The following is a 25,925-nucleotide window of genomic DNA, read 5'->3' on the forward strand; positions in this document are numbered from 1 at the left end:
GCCATAATCCACCATTAGCATTTAGGGCTAACCTGTTTAAGGGTGATGATTTCACAAATTGAACTACTAAACAAATGTTTAGATTACAACCCTAAACACTAGGTCTAAACACCCTTTACTCTATGTCAGAAGGATATCAACTTGATATTTCATGTGCCATTCTTTGTTATGGGAAAAAACAATTCTAGCACTAACTCCTCACAGGAAAGGAAATGTCTTCAAGCAACTAAATTTGACATAAGATTAGAAACTGAAACATATATATGCAACTAATGAGAATAAGAGTGATTACTCTGTTCATTCGAGGTCGAAACTGAGCTGCCTGTCTCAGACAACATGCTGCACAAATGACCATTCTCTTCATCTTCCTCATGTCATAAGCATCTTCCAAAAGTGGATCTGCAAGTTATTTTACAGAGCTAGCTACGAGTAATGGCCTTGCCTAAATTTTGAAATTTACAAGAGATTAAGATTCTGAACCAAGACAAAGAAACCAAAAGAATCCAAAATTATCAAATACAAAACAAGCAAGGACACTAGAGCCCTACCCACATAACCAAGCTTTCTTGGCCTTTAGGATTCTTGTCATTGATTGGTTTTCTTCCAGTTATTAGCTCTAGAAGAATTACTCCAAAGGAATACACGTCCATCTTCTCATTAACCTTGCCATACATGAAATATTATGGAGCCAGATACCTGAAATATGATAGCAGCTAGTTTTATGAAGGCTTGATTATAAATGACATTTATTTTCCTAAAGAAAGAGCTGGTGTAAAGAAAGAAATGGATATTTACCCAAATGTACCTACAACATCACTACCTATTGTTGTTTCTCACCCCCTCGAGAATAGATTCACTAATGGATTCCCACAGTCTGAAATAGAATCCAAGGCATCAAAAGGTAAACTTAGGATACCCACTTATTCAAGACATGTTCTCTAGAGATTGTCACTTTGCATTTAAGTAATTTCATTCATCCTCTTATGGAGATCTCAACAAGTTTCCTTCAACCGATCATCTTGGGTACCTGCTTGAGGTACTGGAGAATAACGAAGATGAGCCTAAGCGGGACAATGATGATCAAGAAAAGTAGAGACCATCATCCACAGTCTGCAGTTCTGTAAAATAAAGAACATGACAAAGATTTACTTAGAAAACAAGTTGTCAATAATGGGTTCCTGGAAGTAGTTATATAGAAGCTACTTTGTTTTGTTTTGGTGATTATTATAAAAAGGTAATGATCAGTGAGTTTCTTTCCTTGCAACAGCTATGGACATAACCTTCCAGAGAGTCCATTTTCAAATCTTAATGGATCCAATGGTATTAAAATAGTATTATATACTACAGAGTAAACAATGGGGAACATGCCCACTATTTCCAAAGTTTTAACACAAGCATCATCAAAATCTGCTATCGATAAGGAACTTACTTGTTCTATATGCCTGGGTACTTAGAATATTCGTTTTTTTTACATTGTTATTTCAATGATTTATCTGTATTCTAACAACAGACAACAAAATCTGAAACTTCTACCCATAAATCTATGTGCAGATGCCGTTGTGGAGCCGAAGCAATTAGCATGTAGCCACTTATTTTGTTTCAAATGTGTGCCAAAGGTGAGATAAACCAAGCACTCATTTGCATTATTAAATCCATATATTTTTGAAAGAACATATATAACTGATTCAGGCTGCCATTTCTGTGAATTCTGTTGGTGCAGGTAATTAAATTGTCTGAGGAGTGCCCTATCTGTGTGCAACACAAGGGCAACCAGGGCTTTAAACTTTCTGCAAGGAGAGATTTACAATTTGATTATTACCCTTGGGAAAGAGAGCCAGTCCCACACCAAATGTGTCGTAGTTATACAAAATATACATCATGATACTCAGCTTGGTCCATTTCTCAGATGGCACCGGGTCTAAAATATAAAACAATTTGAAAATGGTGCAAATGCAATCCTTTGTACCTATATGAAGATACAGATAATGTACACAGTGCCCCGAGATACATCAAGGATTTTATCAGTATACTTGGTTGTGGCATCTGTCACCTTTAATACCCTTCCAAGGCCCTATTACCGATTACAGTATGGTGCCCATTCTCAAGCTGTCAAATGAATGAAATAGTAAAAACCTACTGGTTGAAATTGTTCCATGCTTGCAGGCTGACTATTTTGTCAGTCTACTCTTCATTCTTAGCACTTGTGCTGATGCATAACAGATTTCACTCAGATAGGAATCCAAAGTTGACAAACAATTTCTCGTGGCTCTCAATTAAGAGTGGAGATACTCACAGGGAACAGTAATCCGGGAGCCTATAAACATGGCGCTGAAGCATTATACTCAATAAGCACTCTGTTTCGTCTGGGAAGCAATCATACAGGAGAAGGCGCCCTGGAAATATTATGAACACTATCAATTTCATCAAAATTATAACTAAATGAAATTCACCAAAATTCTAACGTGAGGAAAAAGATAAGATTTGATAATTTTATTAATCTGAAACCAATGAACATAAAAGCAGGTAAATCGGACTTTAAAAGCACATCAGTATAAAAACAAGTAGGATGCCAAAGCAGATCCTATACCTAGGCTATCAAACCCAAAAAAACAAAATAAGTATGTAGAAGAAAGAGGCACAAAAATGTGGCATCAAAACAAATGTATTCTAGACACAGATGAACATAAATTACCGCAAGCTGAAGGGTAGGTGTTGGAGCATACAGGAAGGGGGAAATAAAATGGAAGACAGTTTGTAAACGAATAGTTGAATGGTGGATAAAGATCAAATCCATCAGACATGCCAGCACGTATTCACGCATGGAACAATCCTCATGATAGAGTGTCGTCTCAAATATAGGTAGAAGCCTGAAAAAAATGAGTCTGGAATTGAAGCAGCAGGAGCATGCCAATTTAAGTGCCAACAACCTGGTCTCTGAATCTTTAGATTGCAATCCATTTCCAAGATAAATTGCTAGTCTAGACTTCATCAAAGCTTCCTCCTCCTCCTTTGCCTCTTTCTCCAGCACATACTAAAAATCACCAAAATGAAATAACCATTAACTTCTGAACATAAACGTTAAACGCTAAACCCTAAACCCCCATTTTTAATAATAAATCCTAAACGTTAACACTCGGCTACCTTCGAATTATAAAATCTAAAACCTGCACTCTAGAACAGAGCCGTTTGCTGTTGGCGTTCTCAAGTCTAAACCCTAGACTCCTAAGTCAGATATGCAGTTTAAAATACATCATTTATACTCTAAACACAATGTTAATGGATCCTTAAAACCGAAATCATGAACCCCAACCTATCGTTGCAGTTTAAATTCTAAGATATGAATCACGAACCTGGTCGATCTCTACTGAACTTTAAAATTCAATCCTGAACCTTAAATGAGGTAAATTAAATACCTATAAAAGACGATCTTGATCGAAAATGGAGCTGCAAATCTTCTCCTCCACAACATAAAGCATCTTCTCATTCGAGGATTTGCCAAACCCTAATTCGAACATTGCTTCCCTGAGGGCATGAAAACTGAAATCTACAATGCATTTGGCGTAATCCACCAAACTCTGGGCCTCGACAACGGAATTGGCGTTAAGGGCTCGGCGGAGCAGCTGAGAGCAAAGTTGTTTGCGGGTACTGAATGGCAAAACAAAACCCTCAGATTTGAGGGAATCCAAAATTCCGCTCAGGGCCCGCAGATCTTTGCACTCGGACAGAAAATTGAAGCGGTCTATCCGCACTGAATTGGGATTTTCAAACTGAGCAGGCAGCCAGGAAATTTGTCTACAGATAACTATAGAAAATTCAGAAGATGCCAAGGAAATCGAAACTCCAGCGAAGCCATCACTACTGTCTGCGAAGGGTTTCGAGCGGGTAATCTCTCCAGCATGAGATAAACAGGGAGTTCAACCAGCGCTGATTAAAATTCCAACTATAATGATCTGATCCAACGGCACAATCTCTTTTAATCGTCTAACACATTAGATCAATGGTCGAAAATAGAACATGGTGGCATATAAGGGAGTTCTTCCCAGAGGGAAACGCCTTACGGCGTAAAATTAAGGGGCTTGACAACAAGGATCCGTATGCAACTTTAAAACAATATATTGTAGTGTACTCTCAGCAGGGAGAAGTTCTTTTAGCGGGAGATTTCAATACTAAGACAACAAATAATCAAGCTACCATTCTTTGTTGCAAAGAGGATAAAAATCCTATTTGGCTCAATGAAGAGGAGAATCCACAATGGGTGAGGTGTTCATAAGATGACAAAGTTATCAATAAATTTGGAGAGGAGTTGCTTACACTGTGTGGGGCTTTCAACTTAATTATTTGCAATGGTCTAGATAGATGGAAAAGGTCTAGGAACTTCACTTGCAATACATACAATGGGGCAAGTGTCGTTGACTATGTGATGTGTTCACAAAGCTTGATAGAAAAGCTAGGCGAAGTTAGTATTGGAGAGCATATTTGGGACCTAAAATCGGACCATAACCTAATTTATATAAGGTTATCATAGTTAGAAGAAAGGCAACATAAGAGGAAAATCCAATGCTCTCGACAATCATTATCAAGTGGGAAAAATTCTTCTAACACAGGAAAATTGTACTATCTACAAGACAATGTTAGAGAGATTAATTCGGAAGGAGAAAACTAGTTTCAAAAGCTTCAACAGTCACGAGTTAACAAATATAATTCAAAGTGCACTCGAGAAGTGCAAAAGAGCGAACAATAGGAAATCATAATCAAATTGTTTTCCTGTAAATGCTTGGTTTGATGAGAAATACAAAATGGCAAGGAGAACCTTGGAAAAGGCATGAAAGGAGGAGATGAATGTAAAGTTATATAAGCAAATACTAAAAAGGAAAAAAGATGAGTTGATGCAAACAAGGAGAGGAGTTAATATATTTAAGCAAGAATAATCTAAAGCTTTTTTGGCATGAACTACAACCAAGGAAGAAGCAAATTGAAAATAATATTACAACAAATAAATGGTTTGAATATGCAAGGCAACTCTATGAGAAAGAATCTGAGGCAGAGCCCCCCAGGATCAACACAAATTCAAAGCTCTTCACGTTGTAAGAGGTGGAGAATGGAATTTAGAAGTTGAAAACAGGAAAGGCAAAGGACTTGGTTGAACTCCAAACATAGTATCTAAAATGGGGAATGAACGCTATGGCACCACACATCATGGAAATATTCAACAACATCATTCAACAAGGATTTCCAAGAGACTGGACAACTAGCTTAGCAGTATCCCTTTTTAAAAGTGGAGACATTAATAATCCATCCAACTATAGAACAATTATGATCAATCCTTTGTTTGCAAAGCTTTTCAACAGCATGGTAGAAGACAAAATTAGTAAGTGGGCAAAAGTAAAAGAAAAGAGGGCAAGAGGACAAGCGGGTTTTAGGCTGAAACATTCTACAATGAATCATTGTATCACGTTGAGACACATTGTTGAAAAGGTTTGGGAGGACAGAGAAGAAGTATTTTGCTGCTTTGTTGACTTCAAAAAAGCATTTGACACAGTCCCTAGGGATAAATTGTGGCGTAGCATGGGAAGAACTTGAAATTCTTTTGCATTATAGAGCCGCTGTCCATAAACTCTGAAGAATTGGAAGTCAAAAATAGAACCTTAGCAGGTATTCCAGAAAGCTTTAGAAGTGACACTGGAGTCAAGCAAGGTTGCCCTCTATCCCTTACTCTTTTTGGTTTATATATTGATAAATTGGAAGAGTGGCTAAATCTGCAAGGTGGAGATGGTGTTCGGTTGGGGGAGTTTGTGATAAAGCTTCTTTTATACGCTGATGATATTGTATTGATTTCTAAATCGGCCCACGGATTGCAAATGCACTTATATGCCCTTGAGAATTTTTGTAGAGCAGTGGAGATGCAAGTCAATACTAGCAAAGACCAAAATAATGATTTTCTCTAATAAAAGGAAGCAGAGGCAACATACTTTCTTCTTTGAAGACAACATTCTTGAAGAAGTAAATGAGTACAAGTACCTTGGGATTGATTTCAACAACAAACTAAATTGGGAGGAATACAGAAAGAAGAGAATTTTAGGAGGGTGGAAAGCATTATATGCTCTTCAAAACAGATGTAGAAAGGCAGAGTTATGGGATTGGAAAACGATTAAAGTGATTTTTGAACTCCTAGTTTGTCAGTGATGCTATATGGGTGTGAATTGTGGGCTAGCGGCGCTCCCGTCTCAAAATGGAAACAAATTGAGAAAATCCTAAAATGCTTGATCAGAGCAAGTTCAAAATAAAAATTTCAGTACCTTATGAGATAATGTTGAGTGAAACAGGAGCAACTCCCATTGAAGCAATTGGTATGGTGCGGCTCATAAGATATCTAAAAAGAACTAAGCAAATGAGAGTAGGTAGATGACCTAATGTTATCTTCAATGAAGGCATGAGTGAAAGAAAGAAAACATGGATGAAACAAAACTACACATGGATGCAAAAATGGAATATCTACTTGAATGGATGCCCCACAAATAGCAAGGAGCTAAAGGATTTTGTTATGGAGAAGTTTCGTAAAAAGGTATGGGGAAAAGAGTTGGGTAGAAAGAAGAAATATTACATTGATGAATTCAACCCTACTAATGATCTACAACAAAAAGAGTTCATTGGAGCTAGCATTTCGTGGAGGGCAAAGGTTCTTATTGCTCAATTAAGGACCAACTCGCACCAACTTCTGTGTGAAACAGGACGGTGGAAAAGGCCTAAAGAAGCTTGGAAAGAACAAGTGTGTACATTTTGCACATCTGGGGCTGTGGAATCAGAAAAACATTTCATTTTGGAATGTGATGCATTCAAAGACATCATAGAAAGTTATGAGAACATGTTAGCATCAGTTTCTTGGCATTGTCTTTTTAGTGAGGGAATTGTTGAAAGGTTGGGTGAGCTCATCATCGATTTGAATCGGAAAAGGATTGAATTGCAAAAGCGAAAAACAAGGAACTAATGGTCTCATAGACTATTTTTAGTCTCGTGGACCTTAAAATATCATTTTGTTTCATTTCTTTACACAATTGCTTGATATTTAATTGGGTTCGGAGTATGCCCCAAAAGTGCTTCTACTTAGCTAAGTGCTCATTTCCCTAAAACGTAAAAAAGCATGATAACAACCTAGACCGAAAAACATCTCGAAAGGGTAAAACCTACCCCTTATAGACCACTAACAAGTAATTACAAATTGCATAGTTTTCTTTAAAACAATGATAAGTAAACTTGCATTAAAAATAACAAGTAAGAATCCCTATTGATTTTGCTAAAATTTGCTTAAATTTACTTTGATATTCAATAATAATAATATTGAAACATTCGTCATAGTTTCCTCGACCAAAATACCAAATCCTTCCCTGCATGCCCATGCCTAGTCATTATATCCGACTCGTCTTGTTGCTCCTAAAAAAACGATTGAAACGTTGCCTTGCTCATTAAATCTGTACTGCTACTTCAAAGAGGACCTTAATCCAGTCGGGGGCAGGGTATAAGGCTTTCAAGGGCTTTTTGGATGTCTCCATGGCCGTCTCGCCACCGTCATCTTCAATGGAAGCTACTACAGCAATGAAGCAACCACAGTCAGAGGTTCCGGCGTCCCAAGGAATGGAACCCCTGACCTCTCAGTCGCAGCAGACGGCACTGGTGGCTCCGTTTGCATCAGTGCCCCAGCAGCAACAGGCGAATAATAACAATAATAATCACAATGCGTTCGCCACTCCGCCGCCTCCCGGTATTATGCAACCCTATAGCCAAATTGGGCCACCGCGGGGGTCGGTTCAACCGCCGCAGGTGGCACCCATTCCGTTTTACAGGCCATTGAGTGCTCCTCCCCCGGCGTCCGCGGTTCAAAACCCCTCTGTCCTGCAACCCCCCGGCGTGAGCTCTGCTTCTGCGCCCCAAACCCTAAACCAAACCCCACAACAGCCTCAGCAACATAATCCTCAAACCCTTGGTTCTTCAAACCCTCATATTCAGGTTCTAGGGTTTGGGCAGCAGGTTCCACCGGGCGCCTCGGCTGCGTCGGCTATCCCGGTTTCTCCTGTTCGCCCCCCGGGGCTGTTTCCAGTGTCCACTCCCATGCAGTATCAGCAGCAGCCTCCACGGCCGTACCCGACGACGCCGAACGGTTACAGCACCATGCCGCTTTCCGGACCCCCGGGCACCCAGCCACAGCAACAGCCGCAGATGATGAATCCGTCAGGTGGGTATTATTGAATTCTTGATGCTTTTTTGGTTGTTAGATTATTTCATGTAGACATTGGTCTGCATTCTGCAGATTTCTCCCTGATCATTGTCACATAATTTCAGAGTCCAAGATGACCTTTATAGTGTTCGCAGAGCCAAAGTTTTCCAATAAATGCTGGGAAATATTTTCTTTCGTGTGTAGAAAAACGCTTCTTTAGTACGAGTTGGATGACACAACCCCATTGTTGAAATTATTCCTTTTTTTTGAATGTGCTTACCTTCAATAATAGAAGCATTATAATTGGCCCAAATATGCCAGGCACAACCAGTAGCCCGTTTTCACAGTGTTTGCATCGTGCAATTTTCCCTTGAGCAATGGGAAATGTTTTCTGTCTTGAAGGAAAGCCCCTTATTACACGATTTCTGCCACTTGACATTGGCGTTGCAAAAGTTTTTGTTTTTGTTTTTTTTTTCTCTTTTAAAGAAGTTTTTTTTTGACAGTCCTTGCTTTAAACTTTGTAAAGATTGCAGTCCAATATGGCATACACTACCAGCAGCAGGATATTTTGACAGGCGAAATAGCTCTTTAGGGTGAATCATTCTTTTGTCAAAAACACACCCAGGGCTCACACCTGGCTCCTATAACTTATTAGTGCCTTCAGTAGAATTGAGTCTTGGTGGATGGTCTGATACACCACTGCCTTCACTGCTAAACCATGACTGCATTGTGGGAAGTTCTTTTTCTTTTTGGAAATATGCCTTTTTTCTAAAAATCGAATCGACTCATGTAGAAAGCTTATCATCGATAGGCTGTCACCAGGTAGAAAAAATTGGGGTGATGAATCACTCTCCCACCCCAAACACCCCTTCCCCCACATTCACCTCCATTTTCTAAAAAGAAAACTTAGTTTTTTCATATTTTGATTTTGACTTAGCCTGATTCAGTCTCGTGAATCAAACATTAGTCAGATTTGCAAGTCTCCAAAATCAATTCTGGTAGCCTGTCTATATAAGGCAGATTAAAAAACATTCATTTGGCTTGTTTTAATAATCCGATTTTACATCAGACAACCAGCAGACCTGTCAATTGTATAAAATCCATGGTGTTTTGTGTTATCTGGTATATTCTATGTGCTTCTAAATGAAATATTGTTGACAATTTGCACTGGGTATTTTCGTAGCTGCAAAAGGTGGCGGTTTATCTTTCTTTCTTTTGTGGCCCAGCCGCTGTGTGTCTAAAGTATTTGTTCACATTGCAATTCTGATATCTGCATCAAAATTGATATTTTAAAGAGTATACAAAACTAATGAAATAGAACATACTTTCTAGCATTTATTGGAAAACAAAGTACCGTGTGAACACTACATTGGATGGGAGAAGTCTGGAAGGTGTGTAGAATATCTGTTTTGTGTCGGTGTTTCTGTTGTTGATTCATTGAATATTCTAGCTTGTATGAATGTAGCAATTAGGATGAGAATGGGAATGAGAAAATGATTTATCTTTACTTTAGGTAATCATGGTAATGGTTATGGATGCTAAATCATTTTTTACAGTGTAGTTTCAACACAGCAAATAACTTGAGATTATTCATTCATGGAATACACTCGATATATGATGGTAACAGTAACTCATTTAATCAAATACTGCGCTAGGTAAAGATATGGAAATATTACCACCACAGTCATCCAGTTATAACTATGCATTTTGATATTGGAATGTTAAAAAAATTTGCTTGATAATTAACTATACTAGATCAATGCATGGATTATAGAAATCAATATAGGATTTGTATTGGGCAAATTTTGAACTTGTTTTACTTAATCATCAGGATTTTGTGGATGTAAATAATGTAAAGAGTATAAGCTGTGCAAAATAATTGAAAATTAATTTATTTTATTGAAGCAATATCTTTAAAGGAAAGAGTGGAAATAGGGTGAGTTAATATATAGATGAAGGGCATGATATGCCTTGAATGGTAGAAAGAACAACAGGCCTGTAGGTTAGCATGGGATGGATGCACGAGTACAATGCAAACCGATGACCGGATGTTTTCTCCTACAGTATCCAAATTTTGTGGTGAGAGCTTGGAAAGAGCGCCATTGCAGCTGGTTAAAGAGCCCTCTACATCATCTCTTGTGGTATGCATAAATTCCCCACATATAGTTGTTGTAGTCATAAAACAACACTTTGTCTGATGTTTTAGTACTTTTCCTGCAATACTTTCTGCAACAATCTTCTTTAGAGTGGATACACAGATATTCAAACTCTTTGGGCATTTGAATTTCCCCTTGGTTCAAGATTTGTCAAATTTCAAAGGAGGAATGAAAGGTTGTGCCAGCATCACTAGCAGTATCCTCTTGTCTGCAGTATCTGAAAGCAAGCCCACATAGTAGGTTCCTTTCTTCTAGATATTAAGAACACTATGACATGCAAGGGGTTCCTTCATTTGAACAACAATGGATCACCTTTAACGAGCAAGTACCAAGGTATTGGTGTTGTTAGTATTTCATTTGTTTCACTGTTATATTTAGGAAATGATTTTCTGAACTTTTAGGTAAGCTAATAGCTAAGGAAGACCTGTTGTTCATTTTTGTTCTGTGAGATCCTGCCTGTCTCTGGAGTTTTAAATATACAGTTTAGAAATTGGTGTTCAGATGGTTTTAACTCAAGCGAAATAAAGAAGGTAAGTGAAATGGCCTGATATTTTCTTGTGAATTGAGTAATTTGTTCCTTTGCATTATGGACTATGGATTCTGTTAGCAAACATTCTCATTCCTTTGTTGCTCTGTAGCAATGAAGTCTGCAGTGATCATGGAGGTGCCTTCCCTCCTGCCTATAATATCTGTTTCTGGATAAGTGCTGTTCAGTATGATGTGTTTGTTTGATTATTGGAAATGTGCTATGCCCTAACATAAAAATTGTCCAGTTCTTGGTGTTGCACCTGCAGGTATGCCCCGATATTCGGCTCCCTACCCTCCTATGGTGCGTCCCACTTTTCCTCCACGTCCACCAGGAACTATGGGTGTGATGCCCCTTCCACGACCTCCAATTCCAGGGGTTCGTGCAGTGCCCCCAGTTCTGAAGTTTCCTCCAGCCACAGGTTCAGATCTTGCTTCAAAGGGTGCCATACCACTTATACCTCCCACTGAGAAACCACAAACAACAGTTTATGTTGGAAAGATATCACCAACAGTGGATAATGAATTTTTACTCTCTCTCCTTGAGGTGGGTTCTGTTGATTTTATCTTTGGGCAATTTGCATTTGATCTTTGAATTTGCATTATTTGACACTAGATTGTAGTGGTAACTATTTATTCTCTGTTCTTTTATGTCACATCTTTGTGGACCAATCAAGAGTTGGAAGCGAGCACAAGATCCAACAAATGGTACCCCAAAAGGATTTGGGTTTTGCGAATTTGAGATTGCAGAAGGAGTGCTCCGTGCCTTACGCCTTCTGAACAAATTTAGTTTGGAGGGCCAAGAATTAGTGGTATGAATTCTATTTTCTTTTTATGAAATACGCTAAGCATTTACAACATGTTTTGATTTGTTGACCTTTGGCAGCTTGCATTGTTTGTGGAATTTGTCCTGTACACGTTTGAAACGGTAATACCATTTGAGTTTTTTGCAACCACCAGGTGCTACTCACCAGCTTCCTTGAATTGTACTGCATGTTGCTAATTTCTGTTTACAGTGGCAAGTCTTGTAGTCACTTTGATGGAATTTTCCCTTTTTTTAAAAAAAAATCTATATTCGGATTACATCTAACTTACTACGGAAAGTCGTTCACTTTACAGATCTATTTAAAAAACTATTTACTATTGGTAATTGAGAGTGGTCATTGTTGCATTGTTGTCAAGTGCACATTTGCATGCCTATTGAACTACAGTTATCGCCATGGGCTTGCAGTGCCCATTAGTGCATTGCACCTTTGTTTTGAATTGGAGGGGAGGTAAATTTATTTTCAATTTATCTTCATTTATTTGGAAAAGTTGGTTATGATAGCTTTCTAGATAGTGAAGGATGAAGCAGGTCTTATGGAGATTGGTTACATATAGGCTGTGTCAGGATACTAGGAATTGGTATTGCAGTAATGAGCATGCAGTACATAACTAATGTCACTGATGTTAACTGGATTGGGAAATGCTATATTGACATTATTCAGATGCATATTCAGATTTGGATTTGACACACAATAAACTAAGTTAAAAGTGGCCACAAGATGGTAGATACCAATTGTTACATTGTCAATGATAAGTAGTGTCATATCCAGTGATACACATGGATGTGTCCCCACACCGAGGGCTTGATTAACGATACCTTCTGTGGTGCTGCTATCACCCGATGGCTCCAATGCTGTAGAGACTGTGGCTCTGACGACTGGAAGGTCACTGTGGTAACTACCAAAGAGTTCCCTGGGCCCCTCAAGCTAGATGAGAAAGGTTGTCCTATCAACCAAGCTTATGCTTGGAGGTAAGTTTTAATACGCAAGACTAACTTAGGATGCAAATGCAAGGTGAAATTAGAGGATGATTATTGAGGCGAGATTGTTAATCTTTTAGAGTACTTAGTTATTGCTTGATCTTTAGTTATGACAACAAGATATATGCTTTTAAGAATAATTTACCAATATGTCCAAAGGGAAGATTACCATCTAATTAATGATAAGAATGGCGACAAGAAAACTTATTCACTTAAGACAATAAAGCCAATGATCTCTTAGAGGCGATGTAAGATACCAATGTTAATTATGAGATTATTAATGTTATCAATAAGACTTCCCAATACCAATTAGGACAATTATATTTCCAACAAGAGATTCCAATTTGTTCAAGGGATTGATATCTTAATGCTTAGTGTTCCTTAAACCAACCAGCAATAACAAGTTACCACAATGCTAATGAAACATCAATTCAATTTAGGATGTGAAACAGCATTATGCTTTCCAACTAATCAACTTCAAAAATATACCAGATCTTTAAGTACAGATGTAAGCTCACTGTAGCTTTTTACTAGATATATACCAGTCACTTATAAGGTTACGCTCAAGATGCAAGGAAAAAGGCCAATGCTCAAAATCCAATTTTAATGCTGCAAAGTAAAGATACCATTGTTAGGTAAGGCTGCTGTAGGTTAAGATTAACTTAGACAGTCACTTAAAATCATTCACCAAGGGTTCAAGAGGTAAGAGCCAAAACATTTGTCAAATATTTATGATCACTGTGTGTTACTTCAGTGTTTATTATTATTATTATTATTGCAATCCTTCTTGAAATTAGGATCTGAAACAAAATCTTCAGATCTGAAGGTGCGACAACCACTTAAGCTCAACACCTTGCTAACAAGAAAATCAACTGCAAATGACAAACAAAGATGTGTTAAACCCTCTTGGTTAATATATGTTGCTCTTAAGATTTATTTAGAGGACACACAACAATCTTTATATTCCAGACTTCAAAATGACATAAGTGATCTTTTCAAGACAACAGCAAACTCTTATACTTCAGAGACCAAAGAGCAGTGAATGAGTTTTGGACTTATAACAGCAGTAAAAGCACTTTTAGACAGTATTTTCCCAAAACACTTTAGATGCTAATTTCAAAGTACCAAATCAACTTAGCCACTGTGAGATTTTCTGAAACTAACACTATTATATCAGATCATGAAATGAATGTATGGCAGTAATTAAAATTGAGAGTAATTTCCTTATATTTTGTTCACTGTTTAGGACTAAGTTGTTTGCTGAAGGTAATCAGTGAGGAGATGAAGTTGAGAAAGTAGATCCTCCAGGCCCAAGGCCTAGAGTGAATTAGTTTTGGACTTATAACAGCAGTAAAAGCACTTTTAGACAGTATTTTCCCAAAGCACTTCAGATGCTAATTTCAAAGTACCAAATCAACTTAGCCACTGTGAGATTTTCTGAAACTAACACTATTATATCAGATCATGAAATGAATGTATGGCAGTAATTAAAATTGAGAGTAATTTCCTTATATTTTGTTCACTGTTTAGGACTGAGTTGTTTGCTGAAGGTAATCAGTGAGGAGATGAAGTTGAGAAAGTAGATCCTCCAGGCCCAAGGCCTAGAGTGATGCTAGAAACTTTCCCATGATATTCTATGAGTGTTGAGATACCTGCAAACATACAATTTACCCACAGTTTGCCAGAAACAGTTGAAATATTAACTCAGGAAATTATGAGGTTACCACAGTAATAAATGAAGGCCAAGGTAGGGTTTGGGAGTCACGTTAGGGCTTGGTAGAGGCTGCACTGAGCTTTTGAGGAGCAGTGTTGAAGGACAAGGCAGAAGAGACTGGGGGCTAGAAAGGCCTGCGGCACGCCTGGGAGATGAGAAAGGAAACACGACGGAGGTGAGGGAGGCTGCTTCAGTCTACGGTAGGCCTGGAAAAAGTAATGTGATGAAGGTAGAGGCAGAAAAGAAGGGCTGAGCGAGGGTTTGGATAAGAGAAAGGCAGGAAAAGGGGTTGTGGAGCAGGCTTAAGGAGCTGCTGAAGGTAACATAGGGCAGGGGAGGGCTAGATAAGGCCTGGAAGGTGAGGAGAAGCCGACTGCTAGGAAGAAATAACCCTTAAGGGCTTACAATAGTCTTGAAAGAGGGCTGCGGAGAAGAGGATGAGGGCATCGGAGCAGGCAGAGGGCAAACACAGGCAAGAACAGGGCTGCAGTGAAGGGAAACGCAGGGCAAGGGAAGAAAAAAGGCCAGCGGAAAAGGAGAAAGGAGAAGAGGAGGGCTTGGGTAGGCCCCTTAGGCCTACAACCCAACCCAAGAAGCTTATGGCAGGGGTATATGGGCCCACAACCAAGGCTAAGGAAAAAAATAAGAATTTCCTTTACAAAATTTCAATGAGAAAAATTATTCCAATCTTTAGATTGCCAATTGAATAATTATTTCTTGAATAATCTTCCACATTAACCCTACAACCAAATTCGAGATTAGATTTTGCCTTCGAGGGCCTAAATCTATCTCAAACCCCAATATTTCTCTTGAATAGACTTAGATCTCATCCCACACAAACAAAAAACCCAGTATGTAGAAGGAATAAAATTTGAACCCAAAACCCCAGTTGCAAACAAGGATTAGAAATTGAGGATTATTTACAAAATTTGCTAGATCTACACAAGTAGTATACAAATCTATTGGATCTGAGGAGTATGAGTCCATCTCCGCTTCCATATTAGTAGAAACAAGCTCTTCCTAGCCAGATCTATCAAATAAGCACAATATTATTGGAGATAAATGAAAAGATAAGAAATTTTTATTTTTGGGCCTTGTTCAATAGACTCTATAAGACAATCATGAGATAGACTCTATAAATTTAACACCATGAACTCTTGAGCCTCTGGATTTGGGAGTTGGCTAGTCCAATCGAGGACTTCCCCTCATGTCCAAGCTCTGAATCTCAATTAATTATCTGCACACTTAAGGTTAAATCTTTTAGTTTCAAAAGGGGCTAGATCCACGTTAAAACCCTTCAGATCTAGAGGTACCTGCTAGATCTGTCAAGCTGGAATGCTTTCTCTAAACCCAAAACCTAAAGCAAGATACCTGTGCAAAATAGGTAATCCAAGTACAAGCAAATGAAACTAAAAACTTATAAATTAGATCAACAAAGATTTTAGGCACATGATTTAGAGAAAATATATTAGTAAGCAGAAGAGGAGTACCGTGATAGAGAAAACCCCGAAGTCTTTTCAGTTAATTCAAAAAACATTACAATAGCAGAATTTGACTCATAGCTTTCTCAAAAATTTTCTGTAGCTTGAGAAGCAAAATGACAACTAATTTATAGATACATTCTCCAAATGGTTAGTTGGCTTGATCCCCGTCAAAGTAATTTCGACCGTTGGTAAATATTTGATTATCTTTAGATCTCCACCGTAAAAAATCTTTATTTTTTGAGGAATTTTCGAATTTATCTTTTAATCCATTTTTAATTAGCTCAAAATTAATTATTTTGAGCTATTTTCCTCCAAAATTTGATTTTGACTTAACCACCCCAAGGGTCCAATTTTTCTTGAAATTTTCAATATTCCCTTTCTCGGGGACCTCGAAAAATCAATTTCTTTAAGACCCACGAATTTTTATTTTTGGCGAATATAATTTCCTTATGACTTAATTTTGATTATAATTAATTAAATTTATGGCTTAGGATTTTAATTTATATGTGCCAGAAAATTTTATTAATTGACGCACGAGGGGATTAATAATTTTTCCAACTCTCTGATATTTTAGCTATGTTGCTAAAATATTATTTACATCAGATGATTACATTTCAACCCTCAAAGGGTGAACACCCGTTTGTTATAGACCCTCAATATAATACCCAATTCTGCCACTCAATATGATCTAGTAGACTAAGTGATTTGCAATAAAATAATTTAGCCATATCTTCCGGATACATCACATTCATTTTGTTTATAGTCTTTTTTTTTGACGTTTCGAACCAGCAACGATGGTTCATCATCAGGATGTGAAAAATTGTTGCTGGTTCGAAATGTCAAAAAAAGAGAAGAAAAAAAAGACTATAAACAAACTGAATGTGATGTATTCGGAAGATATGCTACAGAATCAAGAAACTCGCAGGATCCTTAAAGACAAAATAATTTAGCCAATTAGTTTAAATTATTCCCAAATCATTTTTACAAAAGACTCGACTAAAACACTAGGACTCACCTAAGATCTTAACGAGAAAATTCACCATAGCTTTGGGATGAAGTTGGAGGGGAAAACTCTGCGATCACTCATGTTTAGAAACACAGATGAATTAGTGAGACGAAAAACCTCATAGAATGAAAATCATCACAAAAATAGTAGGCTTACCTAGGTTGTTACATACATATGCCATTTTATTAGAATCATTTACAGTACAAACATTGTAGAATGGGTTGTACAACTCTGACAGACTGATGACTGATGATGACAAATCCTAGTTGATCTGAATGCTTGAACATGATGGAATCCCTTTGTAAAAAGTGTACTGCCATATTGTAGTTGACATAGAATGGTCAATAGGTCCTAAGATGGTTTTTTGCTGCGATCACTTCATGTAGTGAAGGGATGGATTTTTTATCAAACTGGAGTATTCTTGAAAACATTAGATGCACAATGTTGTGATTCGTGTAGGCTATTGCAAAGCTTGTTTTCATTAACTCTAGGCTGAGACTTCTGACGTTTGAAAGTATCTATCATGTTTGTCACGAATAGGACATCGAATTGACAGACCACCTTATACTTTGGTGCATGGTATATTATGAGATTAGTGGAGCTTTCATCGCTGCTACAAAGAGTCAAGGTGATTCCTTATACTTAATAGAGGGTACTTGGACCAAGAGTGTTTTAGGTTTGTTTTTGATGTGGGCACTCGATTTGAGGAGATAGGTTTTACAAGTTCACCCACGACAAACCTTGTTAGATTGATTACTTCCACTACATTGAGAAAATAGAATTTCATATCCCATTCAAAATTCAATAGACGTAACAATTTTCAGGATTATAGGATCGATGGGATTGGAACATTTCATTGGATTCTATCATGTATGAGGATATGTGATTGACATTTAATCAAGAGCACCGAGCCCTCTATGTACCCCAATGCTGGTGGTGTTGATTGTTGAACTTTTTTGTCATGTCTTTAGAAAATATGTAGCTTTCACTTAATCCAAAGGCATTCATCAGGCGCGTTAAGTTTTTTCCACCATATTTTATGTCTTTGATTAGGTAGTTTCATCAAATTTGGGTGGTGTTGACCAATGTTTCCAAAGGATCGAGGTAGAGGAAAAGGCTATACAAGAGGCAAAGAATGAAGGATGATACTAATAATGAGGATCTCGATATAAGCAATGGTGGAAGTTGGAACATTGCTTGTTAAGGAGTAGTCTAACCTGCATGCTGGTGCTATCCCATACCTACAACAATTGGCAACTTGTGCTTTCAAAATTGGTGAACATTTCTTTTGTAGAGATGTGTTTAACAACTAGCTTAGTTTATTGTTTGGACTCTATAGTGATTAGACCTTCCAAAATTCATACTTTGGTATGCAGATGGCCTATTTTGTGGACCTAATCTTGATCTCAACAGTAGATGTTTGTAAGTGACATGCAAAGTCTGACTTGGCATCAATTTCTAGATTGGTGAGACCTTGCATCTCCTCTAGCATTGCAACCAATAGAATGAATCCCATTAGGGCTTTTATGAAACCTAACTCACATCACAACTCTTTGCTCGGATCTCATCAACACAACGAATATCTCAACTCTATGCGACATTAGAGTTTCTTCACATAGAATTATTCTCATCAGTGATCGATTACCAAATTCCTTACTATGATCTTCTGTGTTTGGGGAGTTTTAGTGGATGGCTGATATTTGCAACCATTAATTAGGTCCTCTTTGGATTCTAGATAACATCAACAAATTTTGCATTGGTCCCTTCCCAACTATTGGTGGCGATAGGGGTTCTCTGCCCTTTGTACCTAGTAGTATTTTGATCTATGATGGTAATGTTGATCTAGGGCCCCACTATTATGTCTATGATTCTATCCCCTACTCTCATTCACGTTTCTTTCAAGTTCTCATGTATTAGGTTTCACTTATGCTTTCAGAGAAGCATTATGTACAATTGCATGTGCTTATGGATGATAGCACTTTTCTCTTTATTGCCAAGGTCCTACCTTGTTGGACACTGATATATTTTTTCTTATTTTAATTTTTCTTGACTAGAATTACTCCATAGCACCCCGTCACATGTTGTCATACACATTTGTTAAAAGAGTTTGATATGCCAAGCAACAATGCATATTGGAATCATTCTGACAACATAAAAAGCATCCTATGTTAGATGTGTGTGTGTTTTTTTAATCAAACTTTGCATCAGTCCCTTCCTAACTACTAGCGGTGATAGGGTTCTCCACCCTTTGTTCCTACTAGTTATTTTATCTATAATGCCAATGTTGATCTTGTGCCTCACTATCCCCTACTCATTCGTTCTTTATTTCTTTTGGCATTGTTTAATCATGCTCTTTCATGCAGTTCTCATGTATTATTAGGTTTCACTTACTCTATGCGTTCAGAGAAGCATCAGGTACAATTGCATGTGCTTATTGATGATTATACTTGATTATACTTTTTCTCTAGTGACTTTGGCTTACACTGTTAGTCACTTGTTGGACGTTTATTTATTTGTCTTGTCTTAATTATCTCATCTAGAAATATTCACATGCTTCCATACATGCCTCTTAAAAGAGTTGGGTATACCAAAGCACTGTGCATCTTGGAATTATTTTGACAACATAAAAACCCTCCAATGTTAGATGGTTTTGTTGTTGTTGTTGTTGTTAATTTTCTCTGTTTTTTCTGTTTTCTTATATCTATGGATTTTCTTGTGATTGTTGTTACTATAAATAAATATGGCAATTTTACACTTTTGTTCTATTACTGCTACATTTTCACAATTAGTTGATTGTGTAAAGTACAAAGGCTAATCCAAAAAAATTGAGATAAATCAAGGTTTTATTATGCATGTTTTGCAGGGAAAATTTTAATTACCCATAGGGATTGTCATTATGATGAGCACATATGATCACTTTTTGATGATCAAAAGCACTGCTATTAAGCAAGTTAGTGAAGGTTTATTAAAATGCTGTTGGTGTTAATAATAAATATAGTTCTAAGCTATAAACATTCCGCACATGGGAAAATTCCTACATCTTATATTACATGCGTTAATAGCTATATTATTTTCCAGAGCCTTGCCAATTTTGTTCTTTGGAGCTTTGTATAGATGATATTAATTTATCTTCACAATGGTATGAGATTTTTTACGTTGACGCTTAAATGAGAGAATTGCATGAATTCTGTAAGGGTGCTTTGCTATGCACATATTTATTTTTATGTGTTTGTTCAATTTGTCATCAAGTAATGATTGTTGGCATTAATAGTGAATGAATTGAGATAAATCGAGGATTGATTATGCATGTTTGTGGAGAAAATTCTTACTATCCATAGGGATTGTCATTATGGTGAAAACATTTTATCACTTTTTGATGATCAGGAAGCACTACTAATAAACAAGCCAGTGAAGGTTTATTGAAATACTGTTGGTGTTATTATCGATAAACATTCAGCACATGGGAATATTCCTAAATCTTACATTATATTCCTAAATCTTACATTACATGCATTAGTCGCTATATTGTTTGAGAGCCTTGTCTACATTGTTCTTTAGCGCCCTGTATAGATGACTTTAATTTTATCTTCACCCAATGGTATGATATTGTGTACGTTGACACTTAAATGTGAAAAATGCATGAATTCTTCAAGGGGTGCTTTGTTATGCACATATTTTTTTTGTGTTACTTCTATTTGCCATTAATTAATGGTTGTTGCCATTAATAGTGAATGAAAAGTTTAGTTTTAGAGGTGCACATGACTTATTTATTCCAGATGTCATACTGTTTGCACCAGGAGAAGTAAGGTGCACACTACAAACCGGGTGGGTGTGATCTATGATTCTATCTGTATGCATATTTGTCTATATGTGTTGCTTTACATTGGATCTAGATGGTGCATCGGGCATATTAAATAGTGTTTTAAAACATGGACTTAGATTCTGAATTGGTCTATGTTCAACTTGTATTGACTCGGATTGTTCTGATTCAATGAACTTGGTTTACTAAGAATACATTAAATTTTAACAAAAAAAATATATTTTAAAGATTGCAATCCATGATTCCAAACCATTAGAGAAACAAAATATGTGCAAGTCTATTCATGGCACATACATATACAATGTAAAGTTGATCATATCAAAAAGTTTCAAAATAGTACTTGAGTGCAATACTGGTACGATCCCAAGGGGGGCATATACACGGTTAAATGTATATGATACGACCACATATATCCCCCCTTGGGGTCATATCAAACACATTTTAGCAACAAAGTACGTAATCAATCAATGAGGCTCTAAATGCGAGTCTGAAAAACATACTACAGCCACCTTGTTTTGCCTAGCCTTGTCTTTATCAATTTTTGCAAATTCATTTTGCTATTCCAACTGATCTGTCCAATCTCCTCTAATGGGGCCATGCATGGGGCAACTTGGCCTTTTATACCAGTCAAGTGTTCTTTCAACCTATGAATCCCAGAGAAACAATAAAAAGGATGGTCATCATATTTTCTACCATTGCTGCTGGTCAGGTTTAAGAATTGTATTAATATTTCATTTTTTCACTCATTCACTATTCCTCTATTTTGGGAAATTTCAAGAACACTTATTTAGCTTGATCATTCCTAAAATGTTTTTTTTTTTGACAAGTAAAACCCCATGGGGGAAACCCCAGGCAGTTTCCTTTATTTCATGGATGTATCCAGTGTCAACCTGTCAATGCTGAGTACGGCACCTCACCCTGTTCGGACATCAAATGAGGTGTGCTAGAGGCCGCCAATCTGGTGAATTGACCCCAAGACCTCCTGCATGAAGATCAAAGCACTCAACCATTCAAGCCAGCCCACCGAGCTCTTCCATTACAAAGTGTGACAGTACTAAATTATAATACAAATCTTTTGTTTTATAAGTTTATATGATTTCAAGTGCCAAATTTACTGAGACGATATGATGCCTTGTAATTTTAAGCATATCCCTTGTGTAGCAAAACTAATGACTAATTTTGGAACTTTTTATTTGGATCCATTCATATGTAGTTGTAAAGATTGATAACACGCTCTTTGCAATCATTATCTGGCTGATTAACATGAAATATGGTAGCTATTTTTCATTTCTTGCTTTGCAGCTAGTATGCAGATTGATTTCCCTATATAAACAATTACAATTATAAATTGTAGGAGATTAATTTATTGGTATTGCAGTTGAATGTCAATCAAGCAACGCGTGAATACTTGGAGCGATTTGTGGAGAAGAAAAGTGAAAGAGAAAAGCAAATCAAAGAAGCAGAACTTCAGGATGCTGACAAGGAAGAAGAAACTGCACCAGGAGTTGAGAAGATAGAACCTCCAAAGCCGCCTGCAATTGGTGTTCTAAGCAAGGATAATAATGATTCTCTAGATCACGGTAATCAAGATGGGAAGAAATTTGGTATTGTAAATGATGCTGATTGGCAGGCTGATGAAGAAGCTTTGACCAAACTTACTAATATGCTAGAAGAGAGGTGAGTACCAGTAATGTTATGCTTTTGAAGCATTTTTGAGATTTCTGTTTTCTTTTAGGCTCTTGTTGTTCACTTGTGTGTACATCTTCACAGGGCAAAGCTGAAGCCGCTTCCCCCTCCCCCACCTCTTCATCCTGGTTCAGATGCTCCAGGAAAATCCATGTCAACATCCGAGGTCCCTGCCAGGTCAAGGGATGCTGATTCTGATGTGGAGATTGTCAAGAGTGGTAGGTCCTTTGGAGTGCTGTATTTCAAATATTTGTTTTGAAAAATTCAAATAAAAACTTATTTTATGTGAAATAGCTAATAATTGCTTGTTTCAGATATTCATGATGACAAAAACGAGGATGACACAGCAAGTGAAAATAAACCAACATCTGAGCATGAAAGGCCTGAAACAAGCTCATCTGACAGAGGGAGACGCTATGATAGAAGCAGAGAGAGAGATAGCGATAGAAGCAGAGAGAGAGACAGGGAAAGAGATCTCAAACGTGAGAAGGAGCGAGAGCTAGAAAGGTATGAGAGGGAACGAGAAAGAGAGAGGCAACGTAGGGAAAGGGAACGTGAAATGAGAATTCGGGAAGTAGAACGCCTTTATGAAGAACGTGAAAGGGAGTGGGAAGCCAGAGAGAGGGACAAAGAACGACAGCGGCAATATGAGAGAGAGAGGGAGAAGGAGAGGGAGAGAGAGCGGCGGCGGGAAATAAAAGAGCAAGAGGAAGAAAGTGATGATGAGGATTGGAGAAAAAGGCGACATAGAAGTAGCATGTTTGAAGAGAAAAGAAAAAGAAGGCAAAGGGAGAAGGAAGACGACCTATCTGATCAGCTAAGAGAAGAACAAGAGATTGCAGAGGCAAAGAAGCGAAAATTTGAAGATAATAGACAAGAGGAGGATTCAAAAGCATTGTTACTGTCTGATCGACATGAATCTGCAAGCTTGCCTGTAGATGAAATTATGATTGATCACAAAAGGAGTCCAATGGACCAGGGTTATGGGAGTGATTCTGGAGAAGAATTTCAACAGGGTAAGTTCAAAATATCTTTGCAAGTTCAAAGACAGTTGTGAAGTGTTATTGCAATTATTATGGCTCTGCGTGGTTGTATTTGATTTGAATTGTTCTTTGCTACTGCAATTTAGGCTTTGTAACACTATCCTTACTACATGGTCACTCATCAACCTAGCGGATCGACTGAATCATTAGCGTTCTTATTATACTTAACAAGGAATACTCAATTTCCCTAAATTTTAAGCAGAACAAATATTCCTATTTTCCCAGAGTTTTTTGGGATTTCTTTGAAAAATAATTTGTTTGATTACAAGCACATACTTTCAGAAATCAGTGAGTATTGTTACAGCAGGTTTGACATGCTTAGATGTGTTCTATTTATGTGCATCTAATTGTTGGTGTAAGAAATTGAAAGTTGTATTTTACAGCTGAAGCATCATTGGGGAATGGAAATGCCAGTGTATCAGGAGATGAAGCTGCAATGGAGCAGATGCCTGACACAGACTCCAGGCAAAACATTGGTGCACCTGCTCGAAAGTTAGGTTTTGGTCTTATTGGATCAGGAAAACGTGCTGCTGTTCCATCTGTTTTTCACCAGGAGGATGATGAAGACACCCATAAAGAGAAAAAGATGCGACCGCTTGTGCCAATTGACTACTCTGCAGAGGAAATGCAGGCAGTCTCAGCGACTCCTCCCCCTGTAACAGTCTCAAGTCTTTCTGCAGCAGCAGAGTTTGGAAAGCGTATATCGGCTGCTGGTTCTAAAGAACGAGTTGATCCAGAAAAGGAGAGAAGCAGAAAACAAAGTCCTGAAAAGGACAGAGGTAGAAAGCAAAGTGATAGATCAGGCCAGAAAGAAAGAGAAAATAATGACAACGATAGCAATCGCAGCAGAGAAGAAAACAAGGCTAGAAATCGAGAGAGTGATAGGAGTCGTGAGAAATATCACGATAGAGATGATGCTGTGGAGAAATCAAAGGCACTTGAAAACAAGAAGCTTTTGGATGCGAAGCAGTTAATTGATACCATTCCCAAGACAAAAGAGGCTCTATTTGCTTACAACATTGACTGGGCCATATATGACAAGGTACGGTATCAAGTAAACTCTATTATTGTGAAACACATGCATAATTTCTTTTGCATTGATTTGGTTGATATGTTGATACATTAGTTACACTTTATACATGACTATGGCATTAAAGGGAGTTTTTCTTGTATTTATTTGATGATTAGTATGATCTGCATGAGAGAATGAGGCCATGGATCTCAAAGAAAATAACCGAATTTCTAGGAGAGGAGGAAACAACTTTGGTGGATTTTGTAGTCTCCAAAACCAAGAAGCATGTGGCTGCAGCCCATATGTTAGAACTTTTGGAGTCTATATTGGATGAAGAAGCAGAAATGTTTGTCCTAAAGATGTGGAGGATGCTGATTTTTGAAATCAAAAAGGTTGAGACAGGGCTTGCTTCCAAGGCAAAGACCTGACGGATTTCAGTTAGTTTTCTGTAAGTTAATTTGATTGTGTTTTTGTTTTGGATAGATTCAATTTAACTGTTTGCCAGGTTTCTTATTTGACTGAAAAATTATAAATGAATGTGAGCATTACATCTTTTTGATCACAGATTGAATTCCTCATGATTTGGCCGTTAATCTTATAGCAGACATTGAGGCATAGATGCTGTCAATTACACAGTTCCCTTGGTATTTACTATTTTCTGAGGCTACTTGAGGGCTTTTGCTGACAATATTTTACTTAAATGCTTCATATGTTTGTAACCAAGCTGGTAGCATTAGGCATTATGCCTAAAGTTATTCGACTCCAATCTTTCCCCTTAATGTGGACTGAAAAGGGCAATGTAAAGCAAGTGTATACTTCATTTTCCATTCTTTTTTAGTAAACAGGATATTAACCATAAATAACGGGAAGTCTTGAATGTTCAGAGATGGTGCTTCGAGATCAGATTGCTGCTTACTCCATTGTATCTGTGCATTCTCTATGCTGCTGTGTTGGGTTTTGGAAGGTTTTGTTGTTACTATAAAATATTCTTTTCAGTCATCTTCTAAATGTTTGCAACTCAAGTTAGAGTAGGTGCCAAAGTGTATTGGTATTATATTCTAGTTTTGAAGCAAGGCTTGGCGATCGTGAGGGTAGATGATTGAACTTGATTTATTCTTTCTATGAATTCTGGACATCTCTCGTGACTTTTAGTAAATGAAGATACTCTCAAGAAAAGTTATCAGAAGAAAACAGTTGAATGAAAAATACATAAAATATTCGAATTTCAATAAAATTTGCTTTATGCACTTCAATGTAATCCATATCATGGGACACGAAGTATGCAAATCTAGCTCATTTATATTCTGGCATTCGTCCAAATGTTCTACATTTTGCCATTTCCGGGGTGTATTTTCCATTTAATGTTACTTGAAATCTGGCAAGAATTTGTTGGAATTACATATTTGATCTGTGGAACAGGGATTTTTTAGGGTGTTGTATCCATTTATACATTTAAAAGTGCAATT

The 25,925-nt window shown here is 37.4% G+C and overlaps 1 protein-coding gene and 2 long non-coding RNA genes across 3 annotated transcripts; 1 reads left to right on the forward strand and 2 right to left on the reverse strand.

Annotated features, from left to right (window-relative positions):
- Positions 1-1,983: 1,983 nt before the first annotated feature.
- LOC149244229 (uncharacterized) lies at positions 1,984-2,591 on the reverse strand. Its single transcript, XR_016245830.1, has 2 exons — positions 2,294-2,591; positions 1,984-2,206 (listed from the first exon to the last, which is right to left on the reverse strand). It is a non-coding gene; the product is annotated as an uncharacterized LOC149244229 (long non-coding RNA).
- Positions 2,592-2,847: 256 nt separating this feature from the next.
- LOC149244230 (uncharacterized) lies at positions 2,848-3,971 on the reverse strand. Its single transcript, XR_016245831.1, has 2 exons — positions 3,414-3,971; positions 2,848-3,031 (listed from the first exon to the last, which is right to left on the reverse strand). It is a non-coding gene; the product is annotated as an uncharacterized LOC149244230 (long non-coding RNA).
- Positions 3,972-7,407: 3,436 nt separating this feature from the next.
- LOC149244231 (splicing factor PWI domain-containing protein / RNA recognition motif (RRM)-containing protein) lies at positions 7,408-25,195 on the forward strand. The gene is made up of 9 exons (XM_089374765.1): positions 7,408-8,227; positions 11,139-11,437; positions 11,550-11,702; positions 22,097-22,395; positions 22,489-22,622; positions 22,719-23,420; positions 23,831-24,489; positions 24,636-24,907; positions 25,025-25,195. The coding sequence occupies exons 1-8, from the start codon at positions 7,546-7,548 to the stop codon at positions 24,885-24,887; spliced, it is 3,180 nt and encodes a 1,059-aa protein (XP_089230891.1). The 5' UTR covers positions 7,408-7,545; the 3' UTR covers positions 24,888-24,907; positions 25,025-25,195.
- The last annotated feature ends 730 nt before the right edge of the window (positions 25,196-25,925 follow it).

The sequence above is a fragment of the Pinus tabuliformis genome, chromosome 8 (genome assembly GCF_031772625.1).
Source record: "Pinus tabuliformis cultivar Carrire ecotype Pingquan chromosome 8, CPIR1, whole genome shotgun sequence".
NCBI lineage: Eukaryota > Viridiplantae > Streptophyta > Pinopsida > Pinales > Pinaceae > Pinus > Pinus tabuliformis.